The 27,244-nt window shown below is 35.0% G+C and overlaps 1 protein-coding gene across 1 annotated transcript in view; it reads right to left on the bottom strand.

The window, feature by feature from the left end:
- Nucleotides 1–611: 611 nt before the first annotated feature.
- stxbp6 (syntaxin binding protein 6 (amisyn)) overlaps nt 612–27,244 on the bottom strand; it is a 31,439-nt gene continuing 4,806 nt past the window's right edge. Inside the window, exons 2-6 of the mRNA XM_056768502.1 lie at nt 25,369–25,546; nt 7,103–7,233; nt 6,847–7,012; nt 2,743–2,900; nt 612–2,560 (exon numbers count right to left, since the gene is read on the bottom strand). Coding sequence (XP_056624480.1) covers nt 2,537–2,560; nt 2,743–2,900; nt 6,847–7,012; nt 7,103–7,233; nt 25,369–25,522 — 633 coding nt within the window. The 5' untranslated portion in view covers nt 25,523–25,546 and the 3' untranslated portion in view covers nt 612–2,536. The remainder of the gene's footprint in view (nt 2,561–2,742; nt 2,901–6,846; nt 7,013–7,102; nt 7,234–25,368; nt 25,547–27,244) is intronic.

Genomic DNA, 27,244 nt, shown 5'->3' on the forward strand with positions numbered 1-27,244 from the left:
ATTTTCTTGGAATCAAAAAATATAATAAAAAGAAAGATAAAGATTATTAGAGAAAAACTACTTTTCACTCTTTACAGGATTCCTTGTGTATCCCTCCGTACGTTTCACCAAACCATTATCATTTGTAATATGTTTGATGTCTTTTGATGTTAATTGCTCTTTTTTATACAGAGTTTATTTTAAAAAATATTTCCGGTATGGACAAACAACTTTTTTATTAAAACTGCCGTAAATTGTTTGAACAGAAGTAGACGGAGTTAAACGCATGCGCGGAACAAATCGTGTTTGCCGTAAATTATTTCGGCCGGAAGTAGACGCACTTTCGCGCATGCGCGGAACAAATCGTGTTTCCGGGACGGATCAGGTAGCGACAAACCTCATTCACGAGTTCCGCTGGTACGGCACTCGTGCAACGTAAGCAATGACGCACATCCGAGTCAACGAGACTGAGGGAAGTTTGCGTAAAACCGTAAGTCAAAACCGTTACACTAGGATGCATACGTCACGATACGGAAAAGAAGTCTATCGCAACTTCCGCTTCATGGTGACTAAATGCGACCGAATTACAATTCAACATATTGTATATTTAATAAAATGAACATACAACAAAATTCAACAAATAATTTATTTGATACAATTATTATACAGTTAAATTATACAAATTAATATGAACTAATAAAATATAGATAGTTATCATTAGACACTAGCTGAACACAAACCGTAGGTTTACTGTGGGTCTTATGAAACGGTCTAAAGACAAATATTATTAAAATATAGTTATGGACAAATAATGAAACATAAATATAAAAGGGTTAGGTATTAAAAAAGTACACATTTTAGTATGACAAATAATAAGGCAATGCATTTTACTGTGATACAGGAGCTAGGTACAATACTAACAAAACTTTGGTCCTTTTCATTCCCTTTAATGTATTTGCACTCAAATGATTTCACTTTGCTCACTCCCCCGCCCCCCCCCCCCAAAAAAACGCATTTAGACGTATGAAAAATTATTATGAGAATGTATAAAGAAAAAAGTTGATTTTATTATGTTAGTCATGCGTTTCATGTGTGCTCTTATAAAAAGACACACGGGCACATAATGAAGAAAAATAAAGGCAGTCTTTTGATATCTGCATATTTTGAAAAATTGTGAGAAAACAGATGTTTTTTTCTAACTTCTCAGAGATCATCAGAATTTCCCAAGACCATGATGAAAATTAATATTCTGCCGTTCTTGTGGTGTGAGAGCATGTGTTTATACAGTAGCACATCTAATGAAAATATACACATAGAGACCACCCATGAAAACCTCTTACTGTCACATCATTCCAATTTGAAACAGATGTTTTTATTACAAATGTTATTTGCTGAATTACGCCTTGAGTTGAAGAAGCGGAATTGCAAACAGTACTTAAATGTCAATATTGACAGCACTAGAGCATTCAGAGATTCCAAATGTGTGTGCTGAATCCGTTGATATACAGTATGTTATTCCAGCATCATCTAAAAAGGATCTACAGAGCAAGAAAACGTGACCTTTTCTAAACTGTTAACAGAAACTGAGTGTATTGCAGAAACATCCTAACATAGAAATATATCTGTTTAGAATTCTATCCATTTGGAAAGTCCAGTGATTTCAATCTCCCATTTCAAAAATTAAAATTGAGAAGTTTCTTTAACGTGACCCTGATTTAAAAATATCTTTTGATCTAAAGCTGTCAGATTTAATGTTTCAAATTAGTTCTATAGACAAAAATGCAATTGTACAAATTTGTCATTTCATTACAAACTAAAATCTTTATTCTTAAAAAATGTTTATGGATGACATGGACCAAATAATGAGTAAAAGCTGTCAATTGGAGGTCATAGATGTAAACTTTTTCAATACTGTTATTTATATAAAAATTGCCATAAAGCTAAACTCACTTTTTTGTTTATGAATACAGTAATTTGACATATTTCTGTCATGAATAGGGATGATCTCAAAGTACAATCTCATGACAGTTAATCAATATGTATTTTATGAGGTGGATAATTCGTATGAATTCATATTCATATCTTTTACAATTCCTGTTTATTTGAATAATACAATTAAATCAGCAAAATACATTATTTACCACAACTAAAACCAACTAAATGATGTAACGTTTTGGGTTGTCTTTATAAACGAATGTTACTGTGAAATGTTTCTGTGATGGCACTTTTCAAACACATCATATTAAACAAGAACACAAATCATTTAAAGAAAACCATGGTCAGCAGACATTTAAAAAGACTCTTTCAAAGGACTTTGAAAGATCAGTTCGGATCTTTTAAAAATATCATTATCAAGTTATGATGAGAAGACTAGAATACTTCTGAAGTGATTAGTAAACTCCATCCACCATTAGAAGATTAACCATCTTATGTTAAAATCTTAAGTCACAGCGTGACGTACATCTTCAACGGTTCATGACATTCTATACAAATCCACAACAGTCTCTGACAGTAGATGTTGAGCATAGAAACAGTAGCCCAAACATCCCAAAACATCTTAACACTTGTGCTTCATGGCGAGCTAGAGAGAGAGAGAGAGAGAGAGAGTTAATGTATAATTAACATATAAAAACCTCTCTCTCCAGTACATAGACTACACATTTAATACAAAATAAACACAAAATGTGATAAAATAACACTGCACCACTAATGCCGATTTTATTTTTTTTTGAGAATAAATTAAAAAATTTGTATTTGTTTGACCTTGTGTGCTGTATCAGCGAAGTGTTGAGCGCTGTTCATCATCTCTCCCGTTTTCTCTTCGACTCGTCCCAGTTTCTCGCCACGTTCATTCAGAGCCTGACTGGCCTTCTGTACGGCGCTGCTCACACTGTCTGCTGCATTGTGCAGGAGGCTGTTACCTGCGCAGACACACGTCACGAGAGGTACATTAAAAAAAGTATATTGCTTAAGCATTACATTTACATCACATTTAAACAGATTCAGTTTTCTATATTGTTTGTCACATCTGTATGTATAACTAGTTTTAACTGTGTATACTAAACTTTTGCGATACTAAATAAATACATTTGTAAATGCAGAAATCTTGCCACCATGATCTCTTGAAAATACCCAAATAAACAGCACAAGCAGCACCATATGGCTATTTGAAGCTGACACAGACTTTTTTTCATCAGTCTTTAAAAATGGCAAAACACACAAAACTAATGGATTTATTATACTTGGAATGTTTAATTTTTTCTACATACAGCACATGCACATTCTACAATCTACAACTGTTATATACATTTACATTTAGTCATTTGGACTTCTATCCAAAGCGACTTACAGTGCACTTATTACAGGGACAATCCCCCTGGAGCAACATGGAGTAACGTGTCTTGCTCAAGGACACACTGGTGGTGGCTGCTGGGATCGAACCAGCAACCTTTGATATACTTTCTTTGTATCATAGTTCAAACACAAGAAAATATGGCAAGATTTTCAAAGCTTTACAGAATTCTCCCAACTGTTGTTCCAGTTTTTAGCCAGCAGAGGGTGCTCTTTGATACACATTTGAAATTTGGAATAAAGAAAGAATTCAGAAGACAAACTTTTAACCTCTTTTTATTGTGTCTGGATTTGCGTATAATAAATAATTCATTGCAATACTAGGATTTTATCGAGTTTTTCAAAGCCAACATATACAGCTCAGTCTCGTCTCACTCAAAAACTTTGTTTCAGACGTTCGGACTGTGTGAATGAGAACAGGATACTGGTGGGCTGCGACAGATGTAGCCAAACATTCTTTATTCACATCATCAATAACATCACTGTTCAGGAGTTATCCAGGGGTCCTCAGTGGAAAATGATAAATGGATTTCTGAAAAATATGAGCAGATCCAGGCCATAGAAGCTGGACACAGCTGTTTGACTCAAGCTCACTCAACAGTCCGAGTAAACCTAGTCAGAGTATGCAATTCAACAGAAGTCCTTTTCAAACTTGCCTGCAAAAAGCATTATGAAATCACCTCCAAGCACAAGCACATTTGTGGCTTTACATCATTTATATACGGTAGAAAATAGAACAGGGCAAAAATATTCATGCTGTCTGAAAGGAGCAAATAGCTGACTTATGGTGTTCAAGATAAAAGAAGACCTCAAAAGAGACCTCAACTGTAATTTTAGCTAAATTTCAGATGTTTGTTGTTTAATGCGATGTGCAGAATAAAGCTGATCGTGTGGGGACGTCCCCCACAGTTTTGGTCTCACACCTGAGCAGCGTCACAGTGTTTGTTTTGCACTGGTGTGAGACTTAGACCGGAGGGGCCATGTCTTCTTCAGCAGAACTGCGTTCATCATCATTCCTTGACAAATAATATTCAAGTGATTCTGGAGTCACTGTGAAATGTGACATTTATATTTTGATCAGACTCTCAGCTTGAACGGACCGATTTCTTACAATGAGCTCTATTCAAGCTGGTTGCAGCTACAACAGAACAACATAAAACACTGTACATTATGATACAGGATGTGAGCTGTATTGTGAATTTTTTATGCCTGTATTGAACAGGTCATCGAGTTCTGCCAGGCAACACAATGTGAGCATGTGACCACATAGAGACCTTCTGTTTCACTTCTCACACTGACAGTCTCAAAGCCTGAAAACTCAAGACAACCAGCAGCACTAAACTCTGTTATTTTTGAAGTAGGAGGTTACTGAAGAACAACTAACAGTGAAGTGAAGCTTCTTCCTCCAGACTGTTTAAATAGCATCAGCACACATGGAGGAACCTTCCTTAACATTCATATTCACTAAAACTGTACTAACTGTGTGCAAATATGTGTCTGTGTGCAGCATTACAGATATTACCATAGTTTTAATAAACAAATGACATAATAAAAAAAATCAAATCTGTGGATTTTAAGAAATCCTGTAATTCGTAAATATGATTAATAAGAAGTTTAGGCATTTTACAAGTATTTTATAAGGTGGATCATTTCAATAATTCAAGCACTGTGTATTGACAGAAATGTATGACTATTTGAAAAAAAATCAGATGAAGCCCCCCGCGCCTTAACGAAATGTCTCTAGTGCAAAAGCAGATGTGAAGAATCTTGAATTGATTCACCTTGCAAAACTGTTTTGAAGTGGCATGAAATTGTTGAATCTATTTTACATACTTAACCGTTTACAACTTGTTTAACTCTGTTATATACACTGTTATAATATTGTTATTTCGTAGCCATTTTCGCGACCGCGTCGCCCCCATTTGCACGCTCCTGCCTCGCATCTACATTTAAAATAACCAATATGCGCACGGAAAAGGGGCAAAATGTGAATCGGGCCTAAGGGAGTTTCAGGCACTCCGCTACGTGTCATGCCACAACGCCCTTAGCTGTTATAAAATGCACTGTAAACCACTGCTTCTTGGGGCTTATTACCAAAGTGGGCACCAGAAAGTAACAAAGCTGCAAATTCAGCCTAAAATAAACATCATTATTAAAATAACTACTTGATGGAACCAAGCGTAGGTTATGATAAATCGGTAGCACTTTCCAATAAGGTGCTACTTGATAACAAGTAGTAGCTAACATTAGCTAATAATAAATAGTTTAGTATTTCAGCATTTATTAATCTTTGTTAAAGGGAAACTAAATTTCCCCATGTTTTACTTACCCTCAAGGCACCCTCACTAAAATATGACTTTCTTCTTGAAGAATAATGCAGTTGGATTTATAATACCACGTATCCTTTTACTTCCAAGTGGTAGAATGGGAGTGAATGGGGGACACATTTTTTTATCAATTGATCAAAAAAACGTCTCGACACGGCTCCGTGGTCTTAACAAAGGGCATTGGAGACGCATCGCTGCATTTGTTTAAGAGAAATATGCATATTGACAACGCTATAAACGATAATGTCTAGCTTCGGTTGTGTGAACCAGAGGCTTGTTTTTCCAGCAAATGAAGCAGGTGTGTTGTAAGTTCCGGTTTCTTTCTGTTCCAATAGGATACCGTCTCCTCTGTACAAGAGCTTTAGTCACCATCATTTGCCGGAAAAACAAGCCTCTGGTTCACGTACAGCCGAGGGATAATGGATGCCAGCATTATCGTTAAACAAACACACAAACTAACAAATGCATGGATTCGCTTCAGACCATGGAGCTGTGTCAAGCCGTTCTTTGATCGATTGATGCACTTTTTGAAGCTTAATTTTTTTCTCCCCAATTCACTCCCATTCTAGCGCTTGGAAGTAAGTGATATTATAACGACTATATTATTCTTCAAGAAGAAAGTCATATTCAGTTAGGGTGCCTTGAGGGTGAATAAAACAAGGGGAAGTTTAGTTACTCGGCTGAAGTATCCCTTTAATGTTAATTCACGTCAATACAGTTATTCATGTTATATATAACTAGTTCATGGGGCATTAACTAATGTTAACAGACACAACATTTGATTTTTGCTGAAATGCTGAAATTAACATGAACTAAGATTAATAAATGCTTAAGAAGTATTTTTCACTGTTAGTTAATGTCAGCTGATGTATTAACTAATTGTTAACAAATAGTCCCTTGTGGTGAAGTGTTACCGATAAATCATGAGCGCTTTTTTCCGTTCTCGGCTCGGAATCTTGCAGAGCTCAGTCTCTTGTTACAAAGGCAGTGCGTGACACGTTTGTGTTTACATTGTAAAGATTTCCGTTATCAGCTTCATTTAAGTGGAATCATTAAGCAACGAGAACGAATCGATGCGATGGTGGAAAAGCGCTCTCTATTCCCTATAACCTAGCAAAATAAGTCATGGAGCATAAAAGGACATATTTTAATGAAAGAAAAGGTGGCATGTAAGAAAGAGACTCATCACCTCCCGTGACTTTGGGATCGCAGTTGATAAAGTCAGGTTTTTTCCCAGACGTGTGCCGCTGACAGGTGTGATGGAGGATCTGGATAAACATGCTCTTCTCTCCGGCTGAGCTGGCGGTCCACTGGTCTGTTCCATTCTCAAATGTCAGGTCAAACTCTGGACAGTCCTACATTGTGTGGATGACAAGGGAGAACGTCAGAAACGTACATCTGACAGAGACTGTAAAAACGATCCAGAGAAGAATGTTTGTACTCACTCGGGAGGAGTCGACTGCGTTCACCACACGCAGCTGAATGATGCTCCACTGTGACCGTCTCACAAACGACGACAAGCCCTGAAACTGCTTCACTTTAGTGATATTAACTTGTGTTGGTTTCTTATTGGTCACTGAAATTAAAGAAAAAAATGACAAATACAATATAAACATAGACATGATATGTCATTTTAAGGTCAGTTATTTACACAGATTTTGTCAATAAACTTATTAAGAAGGTCATAGATGGATAATGTTGGGTTGCCAGGTCCATGGTTTTCCCATAGAATTGAGCTATCTTCTCATTACTATTAAACTTTTGATGTGTGTTGTTTTTCATTCTGCAGGTTTTAGGTGGATAAACGTGGATCGATTTTGTTCGACAACTGTCATTACTAAGATAAGATGAAGTTATTAATGAAAAACAGTGAGTTTATGATCACTGTTATACAGTGATTCTCGAGACAAATTTGTGTAATGCTTAACAGTGACTGTAAAATGTGTATTTTAGGTTTGAGAGGAACATGTTTTGAGTTTTGGTATTTGTACTAGGGTCACTGGTTTTGACTGGCCGTTGGTCTTTTTTGTTATGCAGATCTGGCAACCCTGATTACAATAGTGTCACTCTCTGTAAACACAATAGAGTTCTCATGTCCGTATCAAACAGTAGTGTGTGCAGAAAACACCACGCCTTCTTCTGCTGGACTGAAGGACATCCGGCACACAGTGAACCGTTTGAGGAATTCCAGATGAAACTGTTTATTCAGGCCTCTGTGCACAACACTCCCTTTTTCCTCTCTCATTCTCTCTCTTTCCCTCTCTCTCTCTCCCACACACAAACACACACAGTTTGAACCCACATAAGACATTTTCAGTTTGATGCAAATTATTAAACAATGCTACCTCATCTGAACCTTCTGAGAAAAGTTTTCTCTAAACAACACAAACTCATCCATTCTGCTGCCTTCCTACAAAGTCAAAAAACTAAGATAACTTTAAAGGGAAAGTCTCTTATCAACATTCTCTACAGCTTTAGTAAACTTTACTAGCTTCTTGGCTACAGCAAACAGTCATTAAAGCTGTACGTTCCAGCACCAGCGGCTATCACAGTTGTTTTGTGGGTAGTCAACAAATGTCTACGAATTAAAATGTGAATTTAATTTACTGAAATCGTTCATGTAATAAGAAATTAAATCATTGCGCTTTTTTTACAAAATACTGTAAAACCAGCGTGTTTGCCAACAAATCTGAGCAAATATACAAAGTAATTGCAAACTGCATCCCTTAGCAACACAAAACTGTGTTTCATTACTGAATAAAAAGTTTTTAAACAAATCAGTTGAGTGAATGATTCAGTGTATTGTTTCTAAAGACAGTAGCTGAATTTGGAACCGCATGTACCAATACTACTCTTTCTATTTCCTATTTTTGTATTTAAAGGGATAATTCACCCAAAAATTTAAATTCTGTAATCATTTACTCACCCTCAAGTTGTTCAAAACCTGTATGAATTTAGGAAAACAAACAGTTCTGGGGCACCTTTGACTTCCAATTTAGTTTTCCGACTATGGTAGTCAATGATATCCCCGAACTAAAAATTGATAATATCTTTATGTTCATCAGAACAAAGTAATTTATACAGGTTTGGAACAACTTGAGGGTGAGTAATTGTTTGGAATATATCCGCTAACCCTAATATCCGCTAATTGATTACCTTTTTTATTTATTTTTACACAAGACTACAATATCAATGTCTGGTTTGTGAGATTATACCTACCTGTACATTTACAAATGTACCAATGAACTGCAGCAATAAATAGATTTATGAAAACAAGGTATTCTCAAAATGCGGGTTTATTTTAATGGTTGGATGAAAAGGAACCAACCTAACCGTTGGGTTATAAATGCTAGTTGTTGGGTAAGATATAAAAATGTTTGTGTTAATATAAAGAAAACTATTAAACTACTACAACTATTTCAATATCATTAAATTTAATTTAATCCTTTTTCATGCAGTGTCTATTGTTACTGTGTCTAAATGCAAGCAGTCTGCCAAGTTGTAAAGCAGAAAGTGAACAAATAACAACGCTATTGGCTTGGGGAAAAAAAGGAGTCGACTCTGAATCACACGAACAAGTTGTCTGTCGTTCTAATTTCAGTTCCCTGTCAGATTTGCGTCACTCCTTGTAATGCCCGCCTACGTTCCATTTGCAACACTGCACGTGGTAAACCAATCACAGAAGACTAGACCATCTGGCCAATCAGAGTAGAGTGACAGAATAAAGGAAATAAGATAGATGAATCGCCGAATGAATCATTTGAGAGTCAGTCACGAAGAAAGGTAATAATAACTGCCTATTATTAGAAAATTAAAGGGTTTTTACACTGAGTAAACTTGTTTTTGACACTTCATAAACAAAAGTAGGACCATAAACATCACAAAATATTAACTGCTGTGGTTGTTCTTTTTTGTTGTAGACTATCAAAAAAAGAAAAGTGCATTTTGGAAATGTTTCACATAGACGACAATTCGGTCAAAGCGAGTTTTCCATTCACACTGATGCATTAAAACGACTAAAACACTATTATAGTTGACGATGTCACTTTGCTAAGAAACATGCGATACGGTAACCGGTCATTTGTTTTTACGAATTTGTCGATAAATGTATTGTTTTTTAGAAACCTTGACTTTGAAACCATTTTCAAAAGATTGCGTTTTCATGGTTCGCAAAATGCAGCTGTTGTGTAAATGAAAAGCTGAAACGCATAAAAGGTTTATGGCTGAAAGTGTTGTGTCAAGTTACAGTAACTCTAAATACGTATTGTCATAATTTTCGGGTGGTTTTATTATCTGAGAGCTTTGGGGATCTTCTGAAGATCAGCAGTAGATAGTTTGCTGAGGGCTACTGGTAAGAACTCGCAGTAGGAGGGCTTTTAAACTCTACACGGCTCCTTTGATTCCCAGAGTCACACTATCATCCCTGCTGAGCTCTGAAAACATTAGTCTTTAGTTTTGCTGTGCCTTCTGTAGGCATGAAGATCTGGAATGCAGAGAAGAAACGTTCTCCACCCAACGCTTGGGTTGGGTATCCAGAACCGGTTCCATTTTAGAACCGGTTCAAATTTCAAAGAACAAGGGATTCGATAAGACGCGCTCATTTCGGTTCTATTTATTTGATTCCTGACTTTATCAATCACTTGCGAACAGCAGTGAGCATTTTACCGTTGTATCTGTCTGCCAGGACCTGCGACAAGGACCTTATCTCATTATGCACACAGGCAGTTCATTACCATCGGCACTATAAACGCAGCAAATGTACAAAGGTTTTATTAAACAAGATGATAGCATTGCCACATGCAATACGTGTAGTAAAGATCTTACTAATTAATCTTAAGGACCTTGTTCAAGTCTCTCAGCCTCGAGTCCTCCTGCTACAACGCACCAGATGACTTACAGCTATTAGCAGCATCTCAGCAGCAAAAATAAATAAATACATAAATAAATAAATACATTTAAAAAAATAGTGATCACAATAAAATCCATCCGGGAAGCTACAGGACAACATGTTCTAGTTTATTTTAAATGATATTAACTTGAATTATTAATTCAATCACTTTCTAAAAATAAATTAATTCAGTATTTTATTCACAAATAATTTTTTAGCTAATGGACGATGTAGCAACTGCATGTTATTGGTTTTATGTTGTATTTTTGTATTATACTTGTACTTAAATAGTTTGGGTTTGTAAATAGTATTTTCTTCTGATTATTCCTCAATGGAAGTGTTGTTCATTTCATTAATCAACAAATTGGCACAGTTTACAGTTACAGCCTACTGGTTATTGCCAATAATATTATAATATTATAAAAGGTAAAAACTGTTTTCTTCAAGTATTTGCTATTTTTCTCTCATAAATATTGGAATCGGAAAAGAGAAACGATAAGAACCGGATTCGATAAGCAGAATCGGAATCGCTTAAATTAAAACGATAGCCAACTCTAACCAACGCTGATGTTTTGACCGTTTCTCCCTCATGGTGGGAGGGATTCTGAGGGTCTCATTTCGAGTCCTGAGCCCTAGAGCTGCTGTGATAGGCTTTAACTTCATTAATGTCAGTACCACCCAGCTCACGTTTACAAAAAAAGAAATTCTAATATTCATAATCATGATATATTATAAGGTATATATCAGGACAGAGGTGAAGTCAATGCAGCTTAAATCTTAAATCCAAATGAATCTTCAAGTAAACGGATAAATGATAACATAATGTTCCTGTTTATTTTAAATGATATTAACTTGAATTATTAATTCAATCACTTTCTAAAAATAAACGAATACAGTATTTTATTCACAAATAATTGTTTAGCTAATGGACGATGTAGCAACTGCATGTTATATGTTGTATGCAAACAATTAAGTAAAAGCCCATTTACACAGAGAACAATAACTATATTAGCCACACCATTACATTACAGTTTACTAAAACTAAATCTATTAAAAAATATATATATATTCAAATGAAATAAAACCTCTTCCAAAATATTATTTTGAAAACTTTTCATTAGAAAATTTGAAATTGAAATAAGTCAAATTGAGCCACTAATTATATGAAAATAAATAAAAACCAAGTCAAAAAAATGTTTTTAAAATCACAAATTAAGACAAGTAAATAACAAAATTGCTAAATACAAAAATACAAACAACTAAATACTAATAAAAGTACAAATACCCTAAAAATTATAAATTCTGTATCGTTACTGTTATAGTTGTGATTTACAGTTACCAGTCGTGGTGTGAATCTGAAAACACACCGTGTTGCTTAGTGCTAAATGCTACACATTAAAAAGTACTGTCAGCTTTAGACACATGGCATGTGTTAACTGAACCGCTTAACTGCCTGTTATTAGTACAGTTAATAAATAGTTGAGTCACATTCCTGATACATTACAGCAAGTGTTTGCTTTACATCCGCAAAACACATGTTTAATTTAAAAAGACGTCAGACTGGTGTCAGCCGATCAACACTGTTAACTTGACCAACCATTAGCTATGATGTATCTTACACAATTTCACTCAAAGACCGCTAGACTTTACACAAAATCTCATGGGCCAAATAGTTCAAGCTTACACCAAGATGGACCATCTGAACATAAAAAGAGCAGATCTCAGCAACAGATCAAGATTTATTTTGATAATCATTCAGATCAAGCGAATCAATGAATCAGCATGAAAGAGTCTGTGGAACATCTCCAACCGAACCATTAACCCGACAGGACCTCCGGCACCAGTCTGCTGATGCTAAACAACAACTTTTAAGCACACAAACTATTTGTGTACTGTCACTGTGTGTAAACGGCAAGATGTTATTAGGCTCATCTGGAGAACGGCTTTTTTAAAATAGAGTTTAATTACACAGTCAGTGTCTCTGAATCACACTCACAACAACTTTAGCTTTAACAATTTCACAGATTTAATACAGCCTGAGCTCTACTGAAAGTGTTGGACTGCTGATCTTTATCACAGAAGAAAAGGTACACCAGACCATGCTTCATATAGAATAATAATAAGTATCAAATAAAAAAAATATTTACTTAAGATTTTGTAAGCTACAATTGGCTTATGAAAGACCTTGGTTTCAAGATGTCAAACATAAATTTCAACAAATTTCCTTTCAATTCATTAAAAACATTTTTTACAAGAATTCTCATTACCCTTACCATTTAAAATACTGTCTATCCCATTGCATGTTTTGCTAAAAAAAAGGAAGCCATGATGTTTAACAATCGACGCGAAAAGTGAATACAATTAAAAATTTGTCCACACTGAATGCGGCGTGTCAATTCCATTAGATAAAGCCGTGTGTCGCGTCATGTGCAGTGAAGACACAGTGTAAGTACGCTTTTATTAAAAAAACATAAGACATCAATGAAGGATAGTGTAATACAAAATTATATATGAAACATTTTTTTAAATAGAGAAAATTACTTGTATCGGTAATGAGGATGAAAAACCTTGTGTACACAGTGTGACGAGAATGTTATGCTTTTAACTAGAAAAATATAAAGTAATCTGTTAACATGTTAGTCTTTTAAAAGGAACTGCCGGACATGTTTTTGTCACATAAAATCAAACTGTGTTTTTTGAGTAATTAAGTGATAAAGAGGATAAAAATGGACCAGGAGCGTAGCCAGAACATTTTTTTAGAGGTTGCCTGGAAAGACCCAGTTATTTGAATAGGGTGACCAAAAAAATCCTTATAGACAGAAATTCTTTTGTTTCTACCTTTTACACCAATTCTTCATTACACATAGTTTGCTGGTCAAAAACATACAAAAAGAACGTAAAATAAACAATTTATTTAAAAAGCTTTCATAGGTCTTTTCCTGCTTACTCTTAAACATGTTTGTTTTTTGTTTGGCGAATTAAAAATTTGCCATACAAAATGATAACTGTAGGAACATTACAAAAAGATAAGATTTTACAAATTACAAGAACATACGCAAGGGATTATATGAAACAAAGTGTGTAAAACAAGAAACTGAAGTCATTTTCTGTTATCAACCGCATGTACATTCTTTTATCAATTAGACATATATTATAGTGCTGTAAATGCACTTTTTTAAATCAAGAAAAATCCAACACCTACATTCTTTGCAAGACTACATGGAACTGAATTATATAAATAAAATGACATCATTACATTTCTACAAAATATCAGTACACTGTCACGAAACAGTTAGCAGCTTTTCAGCTATAGCGCTCAGACTGTTTGTGTCAGTGCGTCGGCGTATGACATCATAATAACGTGAGAGTAATTTCCTCGCATTACTTTCAGGGTATACGTCAAATGATCTGTGCAGCACTCCGTAAACTCCGACACATCTTAAAACTGCTTCGCACAACAGAGGGGGCCAGATAGGTGGCCACCATGTAGCTACGCCCCTGCAATGGACACTCCTTTTTTCCACTATTTCTTCATTTTTATAATACATTAAGATTCTGTCCCTTTTTTGTCATTTGTGAACAGAATAACTCTACATTTTTCAGAATGTTTAAAATATTTCTCAGTTTTAATAACAATGTATAATGCATGTAATACGGCAATGAGAATTTCAGCAAAAAAAGCACTAAAATACATAAATACTTTATTTCTATGTTACAATTCTGCTTTGCGCAAGGTGGAGAACACAATTATGTTTATTATGATCATTTTTTCGGTTACCGAATCCTTTTTATAATTAAAATCTTTACTGCCTTGATGTTTCAGTGGTTTCATGAGACCTTTGAAACTGAAGTGCCTCTACAGATACCCAACCACCAACACAACTTTTGACAAACATTTAGACTACTAGACAATGCCATTTCGTGATTTTTAGAAAAACATCACAAGATTAATGGTCTATAATATACCCTGCTGACTCAAAACTACTTGATTCCACATGATTTTACTCCTCACTGCTGTGATTTTAATTAGGGCTTTTTTAAAAGAGCATTTAAATAAAGCTGAAGATGTTTTCAGCACCTCGGGATGTCACATGCGTGATCAAACACTATTACAGACAACAGAAAAACATTGAAGATACTTCCAGTAATGCATACTGTGGTATCTGAAAAACATCATATCATATAGCACATAATGATCATCAACAAACATAACATGTAAGATAAAGACAAAACTTATTAAATAACGATGTTATCATGTACATTTTTACTTCTGCTCAGTGTTCTCAGTCAAATCTGAGAAACACTCTTGTTCACAGGTGTGTGGAAGATCTGAGATTTCCAGATGTATCATTTATAAAGCATTTACAGTGCTCTACAGTACTGTGAGAAATCCAGCATAATAAAAAATAATAAAGTGATTTGTGCCACATACAAGTTATGGCGGGAATTTGACTTCACATCGATCTGACTGCTCATGAATCCCCTCTCCCCAAAATTTGTAGTCATTGAAAGTTGAGTAATTCCTCTATAAGGAAATGAAAATCTGACTGGTGATCTATCGAAACACAGAACTATTTGCTCGACCGAGGTGTAATGTTTCACTTTGATTGTAGATTTGTCATGTGATTGGCTCTTAAAATGAAATCTAAGGTAAAATGTGTAGTATGTGTGTTCACGTCTTTGTGTTTTCAGTCCTGCCTGCATTCTGATCATTCCTGTAAAGCCTTAGAGAACAACAGCAAAGGCCAAACCCTCCTCACAGCGCTTGATCCTCTTTCAGTTTGGCTTGAAAAAACACTGTCGAGTCCAGATTAACTTTCCTACATGAATACAAATCTCATTAACAATGCTGGAACTGTAAACCAATAACGTCCCAACACCTGAATCTTTGATGTTTATGTAATGAGAACATTTTCTTGGATAACTTGTTTCTTAGATCATCTTTATACACACAATATTTCACATTTATTTATTATTATCATTTCATTCTGAAATACAGAAAAACATGTTATGAACTCATGAGTGTGACGTCAGTTTGGATTACACTACAGGATATATCTTTAAATACAAGACAGTCACCTGAATCCAAGACTTAACACTGAATAAAATATAAGAATAAAAGCACAAAAAAGTTGCTTTTCAATATCACAGAAAACTTTCTATCGTTATCATTAAAGGGCTGGACAATAATTCAATAACAATCCCGATATAATTAATTGCGAAAACAATGATATGAAAAATATATATATATATAAAAAGATAACACTAACCATTTCTCTCAACATGTAATGGTCTAGCTTTTGTTGAAACCAGTAACTTTGTATTGGCACCTACTGTATTAATGCTCCTTTATGACATATTGCTTATTGCTCCCTAAACTCCTTGTAAGTCGCTTTGGATAAAAGTATCTGCTAAATGACTACATTTAAATGTATATGGCTTTTAAACACATTTTCGAAATTTCAATATACATTACACGTCCGGGTCTGAGCCCTCGCTATGCTCCGTGGCTACTGGTGTTATGGAATGCCACTCCATCTTGCCCCAGTATAAATATCTAGTTTAGTCGGTGTTCACACTTAACTTCTTTTTTTAGAAGAAAAAGTTGACCAAGTCGCTTTTTTGGTAAAAAAAACGCTGGCAGCGTTTGGTTAGAAACAGCAGTCGAACACCATGAATTCGTCATCAGCATCTGTGCACGAAGGCAGCCCAGAGAAACAGATAGGCAGTGTAACGGAAGTCTACTTAAATTACAAACAGAGAGTGTATTTGCAATAACCAATTACATATTTATAAACTACAAGGCAAATTTCTCGCTTTTTTTAACCTCAAAAGACGCTCTGAGCTGCAGAAAAGGCATTTTAAAAGCAGAATAACGTTACATTTTTCAGAATGTTTAACATTTTTCTCTGTGTATAACGCATGTATTACGGTAATGAGAATTTCAGCAAATTAAAGCACCAAAATACATAAATAATTTATTTCTATATTACAATTCTGCCCAAGGTAGAGAACACAATTATGGTTATTATGATAATTTTTTGTGTTACCGAATCTGTTTTATAATTAAAATCTTTACTGCCTTGATGTTTCAGTGGTTTCTGGAGACCTTTTAAACTGAAGCGCGTCTACAGATACCCAACCTCCAACACAACTTTTACAAAAATTAAGACTAGACAATGCCATTCGTGATTTTTAGAAAAACGTCATAAGATAAAAGGTCTATAATATACCGGCTGACAGAAAAAGACGCGTTTAAAAATGCCCTCAAGAAGTTTTTGAAAACATGGTTTACTCCATAGGACTATAATGTAAAACAGACGCTAGCAGCTTCGAAAAAGAATTCAAGTGTTAACAGGCTAAGTTTAATATCGATCATTTTTGTCCGTATATTCATTTACAAAATGGATCTGCAATTTACTAATGCTTGCTTTCGGAAAATTAAAACCGTTCTCACTGTCAATTTCGAGGACAGAATGACAAATTTCATAGTTTTTTATAGCTAACTGAAGCACACTGTAGGGCCTTTGAAAAACACTGAAATTAATGAAAACAGTTCTTAATGTCAGCTTGCAGGATAGCGTTGCAGAGCTTTTATTTTTTATTGGAAATAAAATCATTAAGATAAAATTCAGTGGATGTTAATAATGGAAAATTATTAATTTAGAAGAATATGTCAAAAGAAAAAAGTGTCAAGTAAAGGGAGACCTGTGCCCCTGTAGAGCTTGAAAATATCCCAATGCTTTAAAGCGCATTTGAAGTTCTGGAATAAGGAAGCACATTTAGAAAAGTTATTCTCAATTTTATTGGTAAACATGATTCTAATATTTGAAACTTATACAAGGTAAGGGCACAGTCCTATACAAAAATATTGTATTCTAATAATCATATGTAGCTTTTGCACACTGCTGGCATCATTGAATTATATCGTATAGACCAAAACGCATGAATGTATTTCAATATAAATTTTGGCCATATCGTCCAGCCCCGTTTCCCCAGAAACAAATTAACTTTTACAACATTCATAATGTTCACATCAGAAGGTAAAAGCTAATGTAAATTGCTATTACGCAGCTGTCTGAGATACTAAGCAAACATTGATATCTCAAAGTGCTGAGCAGAATGAATCCCATTTAACCTTAAAATGCTTCAGAGTCAACAGCAGGCCATCGTGAACATCATCAATCCGTTTCGAGTCACATTGTCCCAGAATAATGTTAAAAGTACTGTCTTTCTGAAAAAATATGCCAGTTTGAATTTTCATTTTATATTTTTGTGGAATTTGAGAGTAAAACACTAGTATAAATCCACAGGTCTTTGCTGTAAACCAGTGAGGTAGTAATGAGTGTATGGGCTGTGGCACGTATAATGTTTCATGTTCTGTCTTTAGATGATAGATTTAGACATCATCATTTCATGATACAGTGTTTGATTCCAGGCCCACATCTGGAAATGTTTAGATGCAACAAAAGATTCTAAAGGAAAAAACCGCGAAGACATGAACAATACTATGAATGTCAAAAAAAAGATTAAATCACCACAGCCCAAAGAATAAAGACTGTAAAACTTTTGAAAAGCCAATTCAAAAGTATAAGCGATATTGATACGTTCCCATAATATTTTATTTAGCACATCAATTCCTCTTCATTCCACGTTAGCACCCGATATTTTTTTTTAAGATTTTATGTGGCTCTTTATTTTGTGAAAACGTCGTGTTGTTTGGTAAGGAATCTTTAAACTCTGATCTTATTAATGTTGGGATATACAATAAGTAAACAAAAAAAGTGTTGACATTCAGAACTACAATTTAAATTAAATTATAATAAAAAAGTGGGATTTCAAAAGCAAGTTTAAAAAACTTGTGGCTTTGTGTTTCAGCAACTTAGCAAAAAAGAAAATAAACAACCGTCTTAAAGAGAAGATGTTTGACTTTGAAGAACTGAAACATGAAAAAGCTGATTTGTGAAGTGCAGGGATTACAGGCCAACATTCCGGAACAGCTGCTGGACACAGACATGTTTGTATTTGTTATCTGAGCCTCAAATAAATATTTAATGAGGGCGATTCTTAGAATTACACTGAAAGGAATAAAGTCATAACTAAAGATTAGTCTGGTATTTGACTTCATACACAATAAGCTGCAGTACTTATAACTTATTAAGAGAACCTCAATAAAAAAGAATAAAAGCAGTCAGTTTGAGACAGAAGTTTTTTTCTTTCAGTGTGTTCACTGGGAAGAAGAGCTAGAAAGGGTGATACATTTATTTCGATGTTAATATTAAATATTTAATAAAACTTTAAATGAAAAGTGCAGACTACTGAACAACACTACTAACAATTATAATTAGAAAACAGCTAGAGAAAACAAGACATTTGTTAGGACATTAACAAGCAGTTTAAACAGATCTCACACTCAGCTCTAGCTTAATTCTGGTATTAAACAACCAATTTTTACAATAAAATAATTTCACATGGTTAAAATGTCGTTGAATACCCTGTTTAACTCTGAAATGCATCACATTACAGAAGAATATTTTTCGAAGGCCCTTTCGTGTCCGAGTCAAAACACTGAATGTGATGTTTACTGTCAAAACTAGTAAAACTTTCTTCAAAGTTTGCTTTTGAACAAATGTGTACAGTTCATTGTGTTGATCATAAAACAATGTATTCATGGCTTGATTCCCCGTAGTGTCATCTCTTCATGCCTGTGTCAGAAACATTGAAGCATTTGAAAAGCGGTGAGGTCTTAGAACTTCTGTTTTTCATCTACTCCCGTGTTTTGGATTGTCGTACGGTATAACACAACTTCCTTTGAATCCGAGTTCACAGAAACATGCACACATATTTTAAGTTTCCTAATGCCGAATTCATGAGTCCCCCGGTGAGCGTGAGGTAGTCTAGCAGCCCCACATCATTTATTCCTCTACTATGATTCACAGTTGGAATGAGATTTTGTGTTGGCATTGCGAGGGAGGAAACGCCTCCGCTCACTGTTGCCTCGTGCCTTATTCATTGTAGTAATGCTTTGTTTTCTCTTTCAAGTTTAGTAATTTTCGTCTGATAGCTCCAGAAACACAGGTGTTACCCATTGCAGCCCACGGCAGAGACCCCCTCTGTGCTCACACAGAGCAAGACTGTAGAACACCATTTATCAATATGTGAAATAAACAGTACAGATGGACCTTATATTATTTTTCAAAATTAACATCTTGTAACTAGAGCTGTCTGAAACCACTCCCTATCTCCTATAAAGTGCACTCTATTGGGTGTCTGCCATTTTGTTGTGGTGTCCGAAACCTGAGTAACTACTTTTTACCCACGATGCACTCTGATTTTGAGTGTACATCTGATGTACACTTGCTCTGTGACTATTTCCCATGATACAACATGAATCACCCGCTTCAGCTGGAGAAGAGTGACCCAATCATAAGCCTTGTTTTTATGAGCATTCTGCATCAGAAACTAATCCTACGAAACCTCAGTATGCAAAAAACCGTAGGCGAGAAATAACTGGATCAAATTTCAAAAGTAAATCAAGTAAAAATAGCAGAAAACTGGTGGATGTCTGTTTTTCAAATGTAAGTATCGATAAATTAATTTATGTTTATATCAACACCTACGTACAGGTTTTTGTTAATACGTCATAGGTCAAAGAGCATACGGGTCACATGACAATAAAAAAATGGCAGATGAAGTATGTAGACATTTTTTCTTGTTATTTTATCAAGCAGCATCAAGTGTCAGAGCCCTTTTTAAAGCCAATACTTGTAAACACATGTTGGAACTAAAATGGCGGTAGCTCATGATACATGATGACTTGCGGTTGGTCTCGTTTAAAAAAAGAAAAGTAGCTTACTATTGCTAATAAAAAATAACACACACAAAAAAAAGGAAAAATTAAAGGTATGTTGTTAGGTTTATTGTAAAAAATAAATAAAAAAGATTTATGTTTTTCTTTGATTAAAAAATACTTAAAAAAATACGGTTCGCAAAAGGATAACAAAAATCTAAGCACACTCTTTATAAAAAAGAATTTCCTACATAAATTATTGGAAAAAAAAAACACCAAAGAAAGCTGTATTCTAGAGTCTTAGAACTTTCCTATGATATATAGTTTGTATATATAGATTGGAAATTTCACAATATTGACGCAAAGGCTACGACAAAGATCTATTCTGGACTTTATTTTCATTATTCACTCGAGGTATATATTATTTAAAAAATAAAATTTCAAGTAGTTCTAACAAAAGAAATGAGTATGTTTACAAAATAATATTTTTGTGAAAACATTTACACATACCTGTATGTCTTCGTAATAAAAGATTTTTAAGGTAATGAGTAGAGGTGGGCGATATATATCGTCTGCGATAATATCGAGTTTGTTGTGTAAACGATGTGCAAATTCTCATTATCGAGTATTTAAATTACTCCGAAAAAACACGCATTAAAACGCCACACATTCAGAGGCTGTAGCAGGGCGTCACGTGATTGCTGTTCTGCGCATACACGTCGTCATCTCTCTCACAGGCATGGTAAGCGAATGGCCGCCCGCAAGTTGAACACCGGCGCTGTGCCGAAATCTGTGACCCATCGAAATCTGTGACTAGAGAGCTGTTTCGTAATTATTCACGCGAGAACGTGCCTGTCACGTGAACGCGAGCGCGGAAGGGGAGTTTCTTAACTGTTTACCTGACCGCCCACTCCACGATGACGTCATGTTGCCTCTGTTTGTGTAGCTTATGCGCGAAGCCGACTTCTGGAGAAACAGAAGCGGCGACTGAATACTGCACAACAAGCTCTTTCATTTAAAAGACAAGACCCGAGTACATTCTGTATTATCATGACGGATTTGTCTTGGCTCATAATTTGAACTAAATCTACATGTGAACAGTGAGCAGTTTGCCTATAATGTTCTATAAAGTTTCAGAATCTGTCCATGCCAGTGTGTGCTTTAATAATAGTGACTATAGTTTATTTGTCTGTAAATTGTGGACCTTGTTTACTTTGATGTCATTTGTTAACAAATGTATATTATATTATTTAAGATAATCTGATTTGGAAGTGCACCTTTTGGGCAGATTTTCCTTTTTATTTTTGTGCAATCTTTGTACTGGGCAGTACTTGAAGTTAGGTATTTGTTCAATAAGGCCATAGGTGGTAAGGCAATAAGGCCCTAAGGACACATGGTTGTGTGCAATATGTTACAGATCAGAGTACTTTATTTACAGATGCTATTTGTTCATTATTATTATTATTTCATCTTGCTTGTATGCTGCACAATTTACATTACAGCAGAGGTGTACAACTGAATGTTTACTCAGAGTTTGATGTTCTTACACTAGTTCAATTAGTATTTTGTATGTCTTTGAATTGTTTTTACTTCAATACTTACATGTTAAAGAAAATAAATAAGCAATGTTTTCATTTTACATTGTGCCCATTATTATCATCAGTGATGAATTAACTCTTTTTTTTAAATCTATTTAAATTGCCTTTTTAAATCACATTTTTAATGGATATCGTGTAATTATCGTTATCGTTAAAATCACCAAAAATATCTAGATATTATTTTTTGTCCATATCGCCCACCCCTAGTAATGAGAGACATTTCAGAAAGGAAATTTAAATTAGAAGTGTGAAAATTGCTGACACTGTCTTCTCTGATCACAAGCCCTACTTCCCACGTGTTATGCAGAGTATGAATGTTTCTGTCTTTGTTGTTTCTCGCGTTCTCACTCCTTGTACTGCTAGTGAATTTTCAGCGGCTTTTGACGATTCTCCTTTAACTACATTGATTGAATCTCCATTTTGAAAATCAGGAAGAAAAAGGTAAAGACACAGCTCTCAGGTAAAAGTGTAGCAAGGCTGAACGCAAACGGCTCAAAGATAAATTACAGGTTTCTCATGGGAATTTGAAGAGTTGTTTGAGCAAGTACGAAAGAGCTGTAAAATTAGCTAGATCAAATTATTTCCCTGATATTATCTTGAAGAACTGCCATAACTCTAGAGTGATTTTTCTTCTGTTAAAGCTGTACTCCATCCCCTTGCTATGCCATTACGCTCTCCTTCTGTCGATACATGTGAAAAGTTTAAATAATATTATTGATAAGATCCCAGATTTAATCTGTTCCTAATGATTTTATCGTACCTTCTGTCCTCTTAAATCATTTGACTTGTTTTACACCTGTCTCTCTTCCACAGCTAAAAGAAATAATTGCGCACATGAAGCCCCCTGTGATGTGATTCCGTCTCGTTTATTTAAAGAGGTGGTTAATACTATTGGTACAAGCATCTTAACCATTATACAGCAGCCAGACATCTGGGGTTGTCCCAGCTAGCTTAAAACATCCAGTCATCCAGCCTCTTCTTTAAAAAGCCGGCTTAGAGGCTTTTATCCAAAGCGACTTACAAAGACTTTTCGTCCCATCTCAAAATTGTCTTTTATATCTAAGGTGTATGCACAGCTTAATGATTTTTTGGTGAAGAACAACATTTTGGATAGATTCCAGTCAGGGTTTAGAACCGGCCATAGTACAGAGTTAGCTCTTTTGAGGGTTACTGATAATATTCTACATGGAGCTGATTCTGGAAGTTGCGTTGTTCTGTTACTTTTAGATCAGGAATATTCAATTAATGTTCCAAGAGGTCTAGTCTTAATATTATCTTCCAAACGGAGGTCCAGACAACATGCTTTTTTTTTAAATAACAAATAATAAATACTTAATCAATTTAGCCCACATGGATATATCCACTCACATAAAGGACTATTAGGAACACCAGTTCAATTTCTCATTAATGCAATTATGGTGGTGGTGTAATGGTGTGGGGGATGTTTTCTTGGCACACTTTAGGCCCTTTAGTGCCAATTGGGCATCGTTTAAATGCCATGGCCTACTTGAGCATTGTATCTGACCATGTCCATCCCTTTATGACCACCATGTACCCATCCTCTGATGGCTACTTCCAGCAGGATAATGCACTATGTCACAAAGCTCGAATCATTTCAAATTGGTTTCTTGAACATGACAATGAGTTCACTGTACTAAAATGGCCCCCACAGTCACCAGATCTCAACCCAATAGAGCATCTTTGGGATGTGGTGGAACGGGAGCTTCGTGCATCCCACAAATCTCCATCAACTGCAAGATGCTATCCTATCAATATGGGCCAACATTTCTAAAGAATGCTTTCAGCACCTTGTTGAATCAATGCCATGTAGAATTAAGGCAGTTCTGAAGGAGAAAGGGGGTCAAACACAGTATTAGTATGGTGATCCTAATAATCATTTAGGTGAGTGTATATATATATATATATATATATATAAATAAAATATTTGATATTGGGTGTCTCTTATATATTTTGACATCCACTTATCAAGTCTCATAATTAATATTGGTAATTAAAAAAATGTACTGACAACATACAAACAACAAATGTTCTCTACAATGATCCTTCTAGGATTGATCTTTGAAAAACATGGCATTCATTGTCATTTGTATGCTGAAGACTGACACATTTATTTGCCATTGAAACTCAAGGATAAATCATACCATTAATCTCTGTATGATTGTTTGGCTGAGGTCAAGTGTTAGTTGGCTAGCAATTTTCTCCAACTAAATGACATTTAAAAGTCTGAACTTATTTAATTTGTTAAAAAGGGATGTGTGGAGGATGTCATTAACTGCCTGAGGTTACTTTCAGGGGAAAATCTTTCTAGTGTGAAAAACCTTGATGTCATTTTTGACTCTGAGCTCAAATTTGATCGTCAAATTAATGCCATAGTAAAAAATTGCTTTTTCCATCTTAGATCTATATCTAAGTTGAAGTCTATCCTTTCTTTTGAGGACTTGCAGAAAGTTGTGCATGCATTTGCATTCCAATAATCCAAACGAGATGACACATTGTATTGTGAATAAGGCCTCTCTATCTCGCCTGGAGTTTGTTCAGAATTCAGCTGCTAGGCTTCTAACGGGTACCAAGAAGAGAGAGCACATTACACATCAAACTACACTCATATTCATTACAAAGTGCTGTTATATGTTTTTAAAGCTTTGCATGGTTTAACACCAGGTTATATTTCTGATCTAATCAGTTTGCATAAATCCAATAGGTCTTTACGATCAAATGATCAATTACATCTGATGGTTCCTCAAACTCGCTTAAAATGCAAAGGTGAACGAGCCTGTTCTGTTGCTGCCCCAAGGCTTTGGAATGACCTTCCTATGTCTGTCAAATCTTCTCCTACACTTCATGTTTTTCAGAGTGCGCTAAAATCTTTTCATTAGCATTTGAAAATGTGTTCATTGTTGTTGTGTGGCATGTTTAAATGTTCTTTTTCTGCTTTTTAGTCTTTCTACACAGCACAGCACTGGTTTCTACTTTGTGGTCTTGAAAGTGCTTTTTAATAAAGTTTGAGTTGAGTTGAGGAGATCCTAAACTTTTGGTTGGAAGTGTATAAGAAATTGATGCCACTGAAAACCACCAAAGGGAATGGCTACGGTATGGACTGTAGTTGATTAGACATTGCTGATAAGACAAAGTGTTTTTTTTCACAAATCATTTTGTTAAGATGAGTCACCATAACATTCTGATCTCAAAATATTGCTGGAATCCCTCTGCTGGAGTTTCTCACCCGACAAAAATCATCCATTTACTTAATTATGTAATAACACACCTCTAGCGGTTAGATTTTATGCATCATTCACTTTGGTAATGACCAAACAGGGTTTAGTGCTTTATGGTCTTTTAAAGCAATAACCCCTATGAACAACACTCATAATGAGAGTGATGTGTGTAAGCAAAGAGATGTAGGACAATCTTTACCTGATAAGCAAATGAATGTGGTGTAGTCCCCTTGACCTCCTGTAGCCAAGAAAGGGATTTTCTTCTTCGTCCTTCTCTTCACCTGCACGGCAGCCAGCATCCGTTCATCGTTGGGAACAAAGACTTCCTTGTTGAGGGCCAGTTTTCCACTCATTGTTGCCTAGTGCTGGCTGGATCACTTAAATATAATAAGAGGGAAATTGTGATGAAAGTTAATATCAAACTTTAATTGTAATTCGTTTCACTGTTTCTGGCGCCTGTATTGATATCATTTTCCTGAAAGTCCTTAAACTGAACACGTTATCACCATTGTCTTGTTGACTTTAGAACACTGTTGACTCTGATGGATCTAGGTCACCAACAGTGTAAGCTGTTCTTAGCACTACAGCTGTAAAATCAACACTAATGAAATCTTTCAAAAACTTTTCAATTGGACATGAGACAGATTCTTTTTCGGCAGACGTTGAGTGTGCTACTGGCAGTGACTAAATACAAATATGTATGGAAACGTGAGGAGCGCTTAAGGGGATAATTCTCCCCAAAATGAAAATTCTATCATCATTTACTCACCATCGAGTTGTTTCAAATCTGTATAAATGTATTTGTTCTGATGAAAACAGAGAAAGATATCTGGAAGATGTTTATAACCAGACAGATTTCCCCCCCTTTGACAACCATAGTAGGAAAAAATACAATGGTAGTCAAAAGTGCCCCAGACCCTACATTCTTCAAAACGTCTTCTTTTGTCTTCAACAGAAAATGATGAAGTAATTTTGGTAACACTTTCCTTGAAGCATGTATGTATAATGTATTATAAAGAGAGTTATTAAAGGGTAAAATGCATTATAATTCTTCATAGTGTGTTTAAAACTCAATGCTTTAAAATGACTTTTATAATGCATTATACATACATGCTTCAAGGAAAGTGTTACTGTAATGTTTCCTCCTATGGGAGTCAATGGGGGTCAAGATCTGTTTGGTTATAAACATTCTTCCAAATATCTTTCTCTGTGTTCATCAGAACAAGTAAATGTATACAGATTTGGAACAACTCGAAGGCGAGTCAATTATGACAGAATTTAAATTATTGGGTGAAGTATCCATTTAATGTAAAGAGTATTTGGAGAAACCAGTAGAACCGCTCCAAGTCAAGCATATGGATTATTGGATTTTCAATGATTATTAATCCTCTGTCTAACAGGGCTAACGCTGCCGTGAATAATGTCTACAAAAAAACCTTTGTGATAGGTGTCATTTATTCACATCAAGTCTGCTATGCTTACATTTAAAATGTATGAACATGTCATATATTATACATGAAGAGTGACACTTCATTTAAAAGGGAACTAAAGAGCAGAAATGAAATAATTAAACAATGGACCAAAAAGTGTACCTTTAAAATTAGATCTTTATATCACAAGTACAAAGAAAAACAAAAAACAATTGTGTTATAGCAGATGGCACTTGTTTAAAATGGTTGACACGACAGACAACAGACACAGACACAAAGCAGACACACAAATCCCAAAAGCATACAAACAAGTTCATCCTGTCAACACTTATTGTGGACTGGCAGCAAAAATGCATAATTAAATAATTCATCATAAAACAGTTATTGGCATTTGTAAAAGGTATTCATTCACCCAGAGGGAATATTGTCTTATACCACCAACAATCTGATGTTGTTAAATCTTATTCAAATAAATATTGTAGAAAACTCATTTCAGACATGGTATTGGTATTTAAAAGTTATTTTAGACAGACTTTAGTTGTGGTTCCGGCTAAGAAAAATAAGAATAGTGTTTATTCATCACTTCAAAATGTTTTATAAATCTGCTCAGGTGATTTTAAAGGTCGTTACACTTCTGCATTAAAA

This window comes from Triplophysa dalaica, chromosome 15 (genome assembly GCF_015846415.1).
Source record: "Triplophysa dalaica isolate WHDGS20190420 chromosome 15, ASM1584641v1, whole genome shotgun sequence".
In the NCBI taxonomy this organism is placed as follows: Eukaryota; Metazoa; Chordata; class Actinopteri; order Cypriniformes; family Nemacheilidae; genus Triplophysa; species Triplophysa dalaica.